The 12,718-nt window shown below is 37.1% G+C and overlaps 1 protein-coding gene across 2 annotated transcripts; it reads left to right on the top strand.

Annotated features, from left to right (window-relative positions):
- The first annotated feature begins 1,800 nt into the window (after positions 1 to 1,800).
- On the top strand, positions 1,801 to 12,470 carry LOC110621949 (glutathione S-transferase T3-like). Of its 2 annotated transcripts, none has more exons than XM_043959510.1 (4): positions 1,801 to 7,533; positions 11,412 to 11,688; positions 11,761 to 11,863; positions 11,998 to 12,455. In XM_043959510.1, exons 1-4 carry the CDS (start codon positions 7,457 to 7,459, stop codon positions 12,402 to 12,404), a joined length of 864 nt encoding a protein of 287 aa, XP_043815445.1. In that variant the 5' UTR covers positions 1,801 to 7,456; the 3' UTR covers positions 12,405 to 12,455. The 2 variants fall into 2 exon arrangements, with proteins under 2 accessions (XP_043815445.1, XP_043815446.1); XM_043959511.1 differs by having other exon boundaries at positions 7,009 to 7,533; positions 12,007 to 12,470.
- The last annotated feature ends 248 nt before the right edge of the window (positions 12,471 to 12,718 follow it).

A 12,718-nucleotide genomic window follows, 5' to 3' on the forward strand; every position in this document is an offset into this window, starting at 1 on the left:
TTTTTCTCTTCTTGCCGTCTCTATCTATCCCGTACCTGCAAACCTGGGGGTTAGGGGAGAGGGGTGAGCTAGATGCCCAGTGAGTAGAACTGTAAAAAGAATATTTAAAACATGCTATTATGGAATGCGTCACTGCACAAATAAATCACACCACGGATGGACTGATTCAAAAATCCCTCAACTCCATGCCCGGCCCTATTATGGGCACCACAGGACTTCGTATTGCCCGGCCCTATTATGGGCACCACAGGACTTCGTACTCGGAGTTATTGCCCGGCCCTATTATGGGCACCACAGGTCTTCGTATTGCCCGGCCCTATTATGGGCACCACAGGACTTCGTATATAGAAGGCTAATGAATCATCCTAATGTCCATCCACTATCATCTATCACAACAATACAATGCGGCATAGTCGTGAATTCTAATGCAAACACCTTGTAATATGATCATGATGCATGAAGCATGATAAAAGCATTTCATTTTTCAATTTAAAAGGTTAAGTTTAGTTCCACTCACCTCTGGCTGACTCTGACAAACTCTGTAACAGCTGGCTCACTGCTGGGGTCCTTGGTTCCTCGGGTCCGAACCTACACAGGTGGACTCCAATGAGGGACCAAACATACATAAACATAACTCTAATATATTCCCCAAAAACCCCTAAAACATCCTGAAAAAAACACATAGAGATATGCATGAAGTGGCTGAACAGGGCACTTTCGGCGGCACCTTCGGCGGCCGAAAGTCCTGGACAGAGACGAAACTCAGGTAGGTTCGGCGGCACCTTCGGCGGCCGAAAGTGCCAGACAGAGACGAAAGTCTCTTTTCGGGGGCAACTTCGGCAGCCGAAAGGCCTGCCTCCCCAGCCATGTTCGGCGGCCGAAAGTGCCTTCGGCTGCCGAACCTGGTTTCTGCCAAAGGGCAGAAACTTGGCTCCTTTGTGCATTTTCGCCTCCAAACCCACAAATCATGCATACCATTCAACCAAAACATGCATACAAGCTCTTAGGGGCCTCAAACAAGCATATACCCCAACTACAACACTTCAAACATACTCAAACATGCCACATTGCTCAAAAAATCCCATAAAACCTAACATTTACTTAAAAACTCATACAACCCTATACATGCCATTCTACCCCATAAAATCACTTAAAACTTACTTAAAACACATAAGGAGCTTAAGATCGGCCCTTACCTCTTGAAGATCGAGAGGAAGACGACCCAAACTTGGAGATCCACGAAAATGAGCTCCTGAGTTCCCAAAGCTCCAAAACTTGGTTTAAAAGCTCAAAACCTTCAATGCAAGCTTAAAACTCAAGAAAAATGGTAGAGATTTGGAAGAAGAACACAAGAGTTGCAAAAGGAAGGTCGGAAGCTTGCTGTGGCCGAAAATGGGAGAAAGCTCGCCCATTTCGGCTAAGTGCCCCTTTTATAGGTGGCTGGCCAGGCCACGTTCGGGGGCCGAATGTGCCTCCGCATCCATGCAATGTTCGGTGGCCGAACTTGACTTTCGGCGGCCGAACCTGGACTTCCCCAACTCATGCTTTCGGGGGCCTAACGTGCCTCCAAAACGCATGCATGTTCGGCGGCCGAACTTGACTTTCGGCGGCCGAACCTGGGTTTTCCTCCAATGCTATTTTCATGCAAAAACTCATTTAGTTTCATACTTTAAAACCATTAAAAACATGAAAACATTTTATGAAAGCATGGTTCTACCCTTCTAGAGGTCTCCGACATCCGAGATTCCACCGGACTGTAGGAATTCCGATACCGGAGTCTAGCCGGGTATTACACAGGCTAGTATTTGTCCTGAAGTCTCTGGTCTGTGTAAGATTTTCTTCAGGGGTTGGTCAGTCATTACCGCTCCCTGGTGGCTTTCTAGATACATTCTGAACTTCCTCACCGCTAGCAACAAAGCAAATGCTAGCTTCTCAATATTCATGTACCGGTTAGCTAAGATGCTAGAATGTTATTAAAGCGAGTAAGATAAATATGCATCAAACAAATATCAACATTCAACAAGCATAATGGCATAAGCAACCAAGGCATCACATGTAGGCACATATATTTTGATAAAAGCGCTACTCATTTCATTCCAGGGGCAAAATAGTCATTACACAATTCGACATAACGATCCTCGCACCACTTGCAGACAGAGGGGAACGCCTACAAGAGGTGGAGGCACAACACAGGGACTCGATAGGCCTACGTTGGCCAACTGAGTCTAGTCCTCACTAGTGGCCAACTAGTCACTCCCCCTATAGAGCCTTAGGAACAAATTGAGCTGTGGCAAGATGAGACATCAATATGTCTGAGATGACACCTCCCTTAATAATTACATGAAAATGAATTACAAGAAACTGACATGGCTCTTTTGATACTACTATTTTATACTAATTTCTATCCATCTCGTTTCCAAGAAATCCCAGGTTGGAAAAATTATATTTTTGTCCCTCAAAATTCTAGACCCCTAACACTCTCCCCCACTTAAATGGTCGACGTCCTCGTCGACTGAGCTTGTAGGAACTCTTCAATCTTCTGCGAATGTTGTTGGAGGTTTGACTCTTTGTGACCTCGGCATCTCTGAGTATGTTGCTAACGTAGAAGATAGGCTTCTGGTTCCCTACCTCTTCTCTCACCAATACAACACTCACTACTTGCTCGGATGCTGCCAAATAAATTAACAGTTCCTCTCTTGCCAAGGAGCTACTAAGCACATGCGGAGAGTTAAGATACTCTTTGAGGTTTCTAAAAGCTTCTTTACAATCCTCTGTCCATTCAAAGTCCGGGACCTTCATAAGCTTCTTAAAGAAAGGTAGGCATCTTTCTACTGATTTGGACATGAACTTGTAGAGTGCTACCACCCTTTCTGTAAGCCTCTACATATCTCTTACACAAGTTGGCTCATGCATTGCCAGTGTAGCCTCTACTTTCTCCGAGTCCGGTTCTATGCTCCTTCCACTGACCATGTAGCCCAAAAATTTTCCCCATCTGATAAAGAAAGCACACTTTGCCGATTTCAACCTCATCCTTTATCATTGTAATATCCCAAAAACCTCTTCCAAGTTGGCCAGATATTGTTGGAAGGTCTGACTTTTAACCACCATGTCGTCAACATAGACTTCCACGTTTCTCCCTATTTGATCCTTAAAGATCTTATTCATCAATCTCTTATACATTGCCCTGGCATTTTTCAACCCGAAAGGCATAGCCCTCTTGCAATATGTCTCATCTTCAGTTATAAAGGAAGTCTTTTTTCGTCTGACCTGTCCATAGGGATATGGTAATATCCTGACATAGCATCTAGGGACGATAAATAGTCAAACCCATAGAGTCAACCATTTTATTAATATTTGGGAGAGGATAACAATGTTTAGGGCATGTCTGATTTAAATCGGTGAAATCTATACACATTCTATATTTTCCATTAGCCTTTTTTACTAACACAGGGTTAGCTAATCACTGTGGGTACATTACTTTCCTAATAAACCTGGCCTCCTCCAACTTCTGCACCTCTTCCCTCGTGGCTTGTTACTTCTCCTTCCCAAACACTCTCTTCTTCTGCTTCATTGGTTTGGCTCCGAGGAGAATGCTCAGTTTGTGGGTCATCATCTCGGGATCAATCCTTGGCATGTCTGAGGGCTTTCAGGTGAAACTTGAGGCATGTTCTCTGATTAGAGCCATTGTAACCTCCTTTTGGTCTTTTTCAAGATCTGAGTTGATATTGAAGACCTTGTCACTTTCTTCCTCGGACAATGGGAAGGTCTCTAGTTTATCTACCGGTTTAGTCCTAGCCTCTTTTTTCTCATCTTGGACCTCCATGAATTCAAGGTTTACTTCTTCTGGCTAAGTGCTTGGTTCCTCCACTGTGGCCAGGTACACAGCTCTGACCTCATCCTGTCTTCCTCGGACTACCCCCTACCCCTGCTTCCGTCGAGAACTTCATAGTCAGATACTGAATGTTGGTCACTACTTTAAAGTCGTACAACATCGACCTTTCCAAGATGACATTGTAGTTCAGGGGTAGCTTCAACACGAAGAATACTGTGTAGTGAGTTTAGGATAGAGGTGGTTCCTCTAGGGTGAGGGCATCTTTACTTTCCCTTATACTACCATTAGAGTCCCCCCTATCCCTTTGACTGGAGCCTAGTCCCTGACTAGCTATTCCTCGGGTATGTTCATCTGCTGAAAAATCCGGTAGGGCAACAGGTTCACCTTGCTGCCATCATTTACTAAAACCTTTTGGACCCTAAAGTTGTGGATGACGGCTTCTATGACCAAAGCATTATCATGAACCCCCTGAGTATCCTTCGGAGAAAAAGAGATGGCCATTGGGGAATGCTCCACAATATGCATTACTTCGGCGCTGCTTCCCTCCCCGATTCTACTTCTCTTCTTTCCTCTTATGCTCATACGGCCTCTAGTCCCTCTTACAATTATGTTGATTGTCCCACTGGAGCCGTCATTCACTAGTCCTCCTGTCTGTCTCTGGGGCCCAACCCCTGCTGCATTTTGCCGTGGTCTTTGGTCTTTCAGTTTTTTCACGAAGTTCCTGAGGTGTTCTCTCTTAATGACTCTCTCTATCTTATTTATTAACTAGTGGCAATTATTGGTATCGTGACCATGAGTCCAGTGGTACTGGCAGTACATATTCGGGTCCCTCTTATTTGCTTCTGCCTTCATCGGCTTGGGTCACTGTACGAAGTCCTTGTCTTGGACTGCCATGAGCACTTCAGCTCTGGACACATTCAGGAGAGTGATTACCTTGGGAATCTAGGGTTGATAGGGTCTCTGCTCCTTCCTCTCCCACCAGTGTTTGTTCAACGCTTCAGGCCTCCGGTTCTGTGTCCTTTCCTGCCTGTTTGGCCGCTAATCCTCCCTAGTCTTTTCTCTGTCTTCTGCTTCCTTGGCAAATTTGCTAGTAGTCAAGGCATCGTCTTGCCTTATATATTTTTCTACTCTCTTCATCAGCTCTGCTAAGGTGGTGGGCGGCTTTCTGCACAGCGATTCAAAAAACTCAGGGGAGATGATACCTTTCTGCATGGCTTCTACTGCTCTGGCTCCGTCGAGCTAGGGAATTTGTAGAGCCTCCGAGTTGAACCTAGCCATATATTACCTCAGAGATTTGTTCCTTCTCTGCTGAACTGTTTCTAGGTAGCTTATTTTACTTTCGGTTGGGACCCCGACAATGAACCTACTGATAAACACGATGGCTAGGTCCATAAATCTTTTAATGCTACTCGCCTCTAGGCTATTGAACCATGCTCAGGCTAGCCCAGTAAGGGTGGTGGGAAAAACTTTGTACATAAGAGCATCCGAATGGGTCTGTAGCTCAATGAACGTTTTATAGTTCAAAACGTGCTCCTAGGGGTTCTGCGTGCCGTCATACGTAGCCATTGTCGGCATCATGAATTTTTTGGGATGGTTTCTTGCTACACACATCTCACGAATGGGGATGAGGTTGGTAGCAGGGGCTGCTGCTGTCTCATGCCCCCAGCTCTACTAGTAGTTGCTCCTTCATTTTCTCCAGCTTCTGATCTATATCTACCTCTTCTCTCATTGGCCTTTTCTCCAAGCAGTAATTTCTCTCCAACTCTTCACTTTCTGACCTTTATGTTGGTTCAGAAGAATAACTTCCAGTCCCATCGTTCTCAATAAGCTCCTTTACTACTCGGCCTCTCACTCTGGCCACAGGCTCGTTCCTTCTGTTAGCTTCTCCATTTCCATCGCCCATCCTCCTGTTGCTTTGTTGAGGGGCTTGGTGGATTAGTGTGGGTTGGGGCTTATTAACGTTGAATCCTTCGGTTACTAGTGGTATGCTCAATGGGGTACTGAGTTCCCTTTGTTGCAACATCTACTCTAGCCAATGAGCAGAGTTTTGGAGTTTGAAGGCCATATTTTGTAGCTCATGATTAGATAGGATGGTTCGAGGCATGGTCCCTACTGAGCTTAGTAATGATTAAACAACACAAGTGGTTCATTTAGTGGGGCGGTAAAGCTGAAAAATGAGAACTGTGATCCTTCCTTAGCAGTGCTCAAATCGTTTGCAGTGTCTTCGGTATGGTTTTTGCCGTCATTGGCCATGCGGATCTCATTGGGTATGGTGAGGATGAGAACTCTGATGACGAAATAATCTCCTTCGTTCTCACAAACGATGTCAATTGATGTTCTAAGATCCAATAGAGGGTAGGCTTAAGGTATGTATTTGTGAACTTGGTTTGGATGGCTCATGCCTTCCTCCCTTTATTCTTTTTTCCTTTTTGTCCTCTAGTGACGTGTAATTGCCATCCTGCTACAGTACGACCTGTCATTATCATGCAGGGCCGTACGTACGAATGTACTGCGTCTGTTTACATCGTCAGGTGACTATTTAATTTCTACTAGCATCATGCGGTCATGATCCCAAATATATGGGATCTGTAACCCTATTGACCCATCAAGTCAGTTAAGTTGGATCTCCCGCCGATGGGCTCGAATCCTGCTCTGTCCAGCTTATTTGCATGAAGTTAGGGCTGCGTGCTAATGAATGGATCCGCTTAGCGAGTTTTGATGAGGCTAGGATCTAGCCTTCCTACATGGGTTAGCTAAAATCAGAGTATCTGAGATCTAATAGTTATTGGCTGATAATATATCACCCCTTAACTCTTTCAAAGAGCAAGAGAAGAAGAGTACTTAAAAGGGATTCTTTTTTCTTCTTCTTCCTTAATATAATTTGAGTTTTTATTTTAACTAAGGGTAATTAGGTATTTTCATCATTAATTAATGCTAAAATTACTACTAATGAAAGGAATGTACTTGTAAATGTATTTTAATGTAATTTTAGAAGTAAAAAAATTATTTTAATTAATTAGATTAAATTTAAAAACACAATAATAATTTGTTCGTTTATAACTCTAATTTTTTTACTGTACTTACAGTGGGCCTGGAATCCAGATGGGACCCAATTTGGTTTCATTGTCCTTTCTCAAATATCGAATTAATTGTCTAGTCTGATCCAGTTTTGAAGTAAAAAAAAAAAATCTAATTTTGAGCTAAAGCATTAAAAATGTTTTTTTTTCAAATATCGGTTGAATTAGCAACGGTCGTATCGGTTGTTCTCCAAATGTGTCCATTCGAGGATAACGGTCAATTGAATTAATCGAGTCCTTTTCCTCTTGTTTTTTCAAGCTTTTGTAATTTAAATATCCTAAAAAGACGAAATTACCCCTCTCATCAACTAAATAACGGCTAGTTGGAGGGACTTTTTACTGAGTTTAGGAGAATAAAAATTCTCGCACACGCTCTATAAATACCCCAGTCCATTTCAAGCTTTTCAATTTCTTCTCCAAACTTCCAAAACTTGTATCGACCTCGTATTGCAATATTAGTTTTTCCTATTTCTTTAATTCTACACACACCTTCTCATAATTTTCTCTTTTCTTAGTCTCCATTTAATTTTCTATACAAGTTTGAAAAATGTCAGCTGCATCAAGTTGCGGATCAAACTCAAAATTTCACTACTCAGAACAAAGACACGCAGAGGAGTTAGCCAGGTTAGTTTGTGCTGAAAACCTCTCTTTTGATTTTGGTGAGAAATTAACTTTTGGTAATGTTTGTCAACGAGCTTTAAATCCTGCTGCTCAACCAATTCCTAATAAAACAATCAAACAAATAGTTTATAAACTTTACAAACAAGGAAAAAAAGATTTGCAAATTTTATTTCGTCATTTTACTGGACTAGTAGCCATATGTACTGATATTTGGAGTGATTGCTGGAATGTTAATTCATTTATGAGAATTACTTGTCATTGGATCGATAAAGATTGGAATATGAAGAAAAGAGTTCTTGCATTTTACATACTCGAGGAAATGCCTACTGCTTATAACATTTGCAGATCAATGAAACCTACCTTGAAAGAATATAATTTGATTTAAAATTTCAATGATTTCTTTCCAATGCTAGACCAAAGATTTTGAAATATAGAATTTTACAATACTAAATTTGTGTGTTTTTGATGCATTAGAATCTCTTACAATTCATCTTGATCCCATTAAAATGGCCATTAATTATTCGTGGGTAAATCCACAAATCACGAAAGAATGGCTTAGAATTTCCAAAAGATATTCCTACTCGTTGGACTTCAACTTATGATTTGCTTAATGAATCTTTTGCATATGGAGAATTACTGTGCACTTTCATTAATCTCAATCTCAGTGTGCATCAAATGACTTTATATCCTCATCACTGGAATATATTCAACAAGATTAAGGACGTTTAGACAGTACTTAAGGACACTGTTTACACATTATGGAGCGTTTATAATCCCACTGCTCATTTATTTTTAATTGAATGCTTAAATATTGTTCGTGTTCTACACCACAATGAAAATGTGGAGGATCTAAAGCTGCCTATTGAGGCAATGAAAGATAGATGGCTAGATTATTATAAATCGATTTAGCTAATTAACCTAGTCGCTTGTGTTTTTGATCCTCGATGTAAATTAGATGGTTTGCATGAGCATTTAACTACTTATTACGAATACTTAGACTTACAATTTGATGTTAATGAGAATCCATTACAGAAGTTAGAGAACATGTAATTAAATTATATGATGATATGTGTAATAATATGCACAAGAATCAATCTCTCCAACCTTCACAGCCAACTACAGAGGTTGGGTTTTCGAAGGAAATTGAATTAGAGAGTTATCTCACAGCTTCTTTTGAGTTAAGTGAAGCTTACACAGATGGGTTTGCAATTCTCCAATGGTGGGAGCAACATAGTGGGAAATTTCCAATCCTAGCTAAAATAGCTAAGGAAATTCTAGTTTCACCTGTGTCAACAGTTGACATAGAAGCTTTTAATGCTGAGGTTGGAATTATATGACATAACTATTGATGATGAAACAACTAAATTAGATTAAGTTAACGCCCATTTGTTTTTCAGTTTTTCTAATGGGTGCAAATATGTACTTGTTAAGGTTTATTTCTCCAATCAGTTTTTATGGTCAAGGGACGCAGAAATGGATGTTTGGGAGCGAAATATTAAATAGCAATTTATATGCTAATTAGTAAAAAATCTCTAATTGTATGTTTTTTAGATAATAATTAATTTTCATTACTAAAAATATTTACATACTATATTTCAGCTATTATATCTAATATAATACATTACAGCATGTCGTTCTTTTAAATTACAAAAATCATTAAAAACTGAATATATTGTAATTACTTTTTTTCTATAATTTTTTTTTATATTTAACAAGAGTTATTATGGATTGAATAATTGAATATAGATAAATCTTGACTAATTTTTTTAAAAAAAAATTTATTAATTGAATAAATTAAAAATATATATTAACAAATTAAAAATTTATCTTAGAAATAGAGTAAATAAATAACTAATTAATAAAAATTAACTTAAATAAATTTCAAAGAAGTGAAAAGTTGGTGAAAATGTGTGTTAGGATTTTATTCTTTTCAATAATGGGATTTTTTGTATTTATTGTGAAATACTTTTTTTAATCTTTTTTATATTTTATATATAATATAAGAGAATATTTAGATTTTTTATTTTTTGAATTGAAATTTTATGTATAATAAACTTTGGATATTGAGATTTTTGAAAATAAATTAAATTTAAAGAATTCTTGTTGGAGCGCATCAAATTACAACTTCCTAATAAATTGGGAAGGATCAATCTTCATACTAATTTTTTTGTAATAAAATATAAAATTAAAGTTTTTAAAATTATTAGAAATTGGAGGCCATGACACTTCTAAAGCCATCTTCAACGCTACTGCAAAACATCAAAATGGCACAATATTTTTAATTTTTTATATCATTTTTAACACCAAAAAAAATATTCTGTCTGTATTATTCTCTCTCCTTAACATTATATTATTTATTTTAATATAATCTTATTTATTTATTTCACTCAAAAATTTCATATAATTTTATATATCTACTCCAAATATTTATATATTTTACATTTTCATCCAATATTCAAATATTCAATTATATTATAGATAAATAAAAATATATATTATAAAAATGCATTAATTAAATATCAATTATAAAAATACATTAATTAGCACTTACAGGTTTAATTTGGTGATAAGTGCATCTGAGTAAATTTGAGAGGTCTCAAGTTCAATTCCCCCAATCCCTTGATTTCCATTTCAAAAGAAAAAAAAAATACATTAATCAAACATTATAAACATACATTAATTAGCAAATTAAAAATAAAATAGACTCATACATATTAAATTATTAATAAAAAAAATACAAGCTAATTTAGATGATCATTTGAATTTATATATTGCTCTTACAAATGCTCTATTAATGCATTACGAAGTGCAAAATGAGCATCTTTATCCTTAATTTTTTTTGTGTCGAGTTAATAATTATTCAAATCGGGTAGTTTCATCGACAATCATTTCAATAGCTTCATTTCAATAGTTGAAGCTGAAAATTCTCTACCGTCTTCAATAGGTGCACTGAGGTTGTGTTCATCCTCGATTATCATTTTATGCATGATAATACATGTAGTTAATATATCATGCAATACCTCTTTTTCTCAAAAACTTGATAGCCACTATTGCAAAATGTAATTGCAACACTTCGAAAGCATGTTCAACATCTTTTCGGCATAATTCTTGTTTCATTGCAAAATACCTCTTCTTTCTTATTTGTGGTTCACGAATAGTTTGCATAATAGTTGACCATTTCGGATATATACCATCAGCTAAATAATAACCCGTATTATATTCTTTTCCTTGAATAACATAATCAGCGAGAGGAGCAATACCTTTAGCAAGGTCGAAAAATAAATGTGATGACTCCAAAACATTAATATTGTTATTGGAGCCAGTCATTCCAAAATATGCATGTCATATCCAAAGGCCATAATCAGCTACAACTTTTAGAATGATTAATGACTATCTACTATGACCTGTATATTGGCCAGCCCATTTAGTAGGACAATTTTTTCATCCAACGATCGATTTTAAAATGAAATCTATCAGGATACTGTTACTTTAATTATTATTTAAGATTCCATCTGACTTTATTACAAACTTTGGAGATAGGGATGCATACTATCCGAAGGTGGAGATTGAGATGAAATCCATCCAACGGTCGATTTTAAGATGAAATCTATTAGGATACTGTTAGTTTAATTATCGTTTACGATTCTATTTGACTTTATTGAAAACTGTGGGGATAGGGATGCATACTATCCGAAGGTGGAGATTGAGATAAAATCCATCCAACGGTCAATTTTAAGATGAAATCTATCAGGATACCGTTGGTTTAATTATTGTTTAAGATTCCATCTAATTTATATATATTGGAATGCCAACATCTACAACTTACTATAAGTTAGCTATACCCTTTTATATTTAATCATTTTGTAAACTATGATTTCAAGATCTGCAGGATATTCTACCAATGAAGATGTGCTATTATGTAGAATTTATCTAGATATTTTACAAGATCCCATTATAGGTAAACAACAATCTAGTCAACGTTTTTGGAGTCGGGTGGCAGAAGCATATGAAGTTGCAAAGAATGAGTTTTGGGAGTCCCGCAATGCACGGTCTTTGCAATGTCGAATGCAAGTTATTGTGAAGGCTATAAGAAAATTGAATGGCTGTTATCGACAAGTTGAAAACTTACATCTTAGTGATGCTTCAGAGCAAAATCTGGTGAGTATTGTTTTGGTAATTACTTTGTAAATAAATCTTAGAATTTTGCTTAACATTTTCCAAATTATGCAGCTCAATCAAGCGAAAACTTTATTCATGCAAGATCCAAGCTATGAAAAGGGATTCAAATTTGACCATGTTTGGAGCATGATGAAAGATGCTGAGAAGTTCAAAGGTAGTAAGCTTTAAAAAAAATAATTCAAAATCATATCTCCTCTTATGTGTCCTCAGAGTCAAACAATCCTACTCCTGACTCATCTATGATACCATCTTCAAATTTATCATCATTTTCAATTCATTTAAATAAAGATATTGCAGGAGAGTATACATCATCGGACCGACCTCTTGGTGTCAAAAAAGCAAAATTGAAGAAAAAATTTGATGAATCTTTTTCATCCGCTCTGAAATGCTTTCATTCGGATAATGAAAAGCTTGTCGAATCATTGGCAAACGCAACTGCAGAAAGGGAGAAGGAAAGGCTAATGAGAAGCAGAGCTTTGGACTTAAAGGAATTTAAAGAAGAAAATAAAATTTTACTGCTCGATTTAAATTCTATTTCCGATCCAATTGCTCATGAAACGTTTCGCCAAGAAAAAATTCGAATATTAGAGAAAAGAGCTCAACGTCAACAACCACCACCGTCATCCGCCTCTAATGTATATGGTCAATATCTCAATGATATTAGTGGATCTAGGTCCAACTTATCGGAATATTAAATATTTAGTGTGTTGTTACTGATTGTATTTTTAATTAATATATATTGTTCAATTATAATATGTGTCACTCCACTTATTCTATATAATATATTATAAATAAATTAATTTATCATAAATACTATTTATAATTGAGAATATATTAATATAAATTAAAATTTTATAATTATAAAAATATAAAACAAATTAAAAATATAATATATTACGAGAGTGAAAAAAATAAGGACTTAATTGAAAATTTTTAAATAATCAAATAGTAACGAAGAACTTTTATGAAAAAAAATTATAAAGTTTTGGACTATATTGTAAATTAATGA

This window comes from Manihot esculenta, chromosome 9, assembly GCF_001659605.2.
Source record: "Manihot esculenta cultivar AM560-2 chromosome 9, M.esculenta_v8, whole genome shotgun sequence".
Lineage (NCBI taxonomy): Eukaryota > Viridiplantae > Streptophyta > Magnoliopsida > Malpighiales > Euphorbiaceae > Manihot > Manihot esculenta.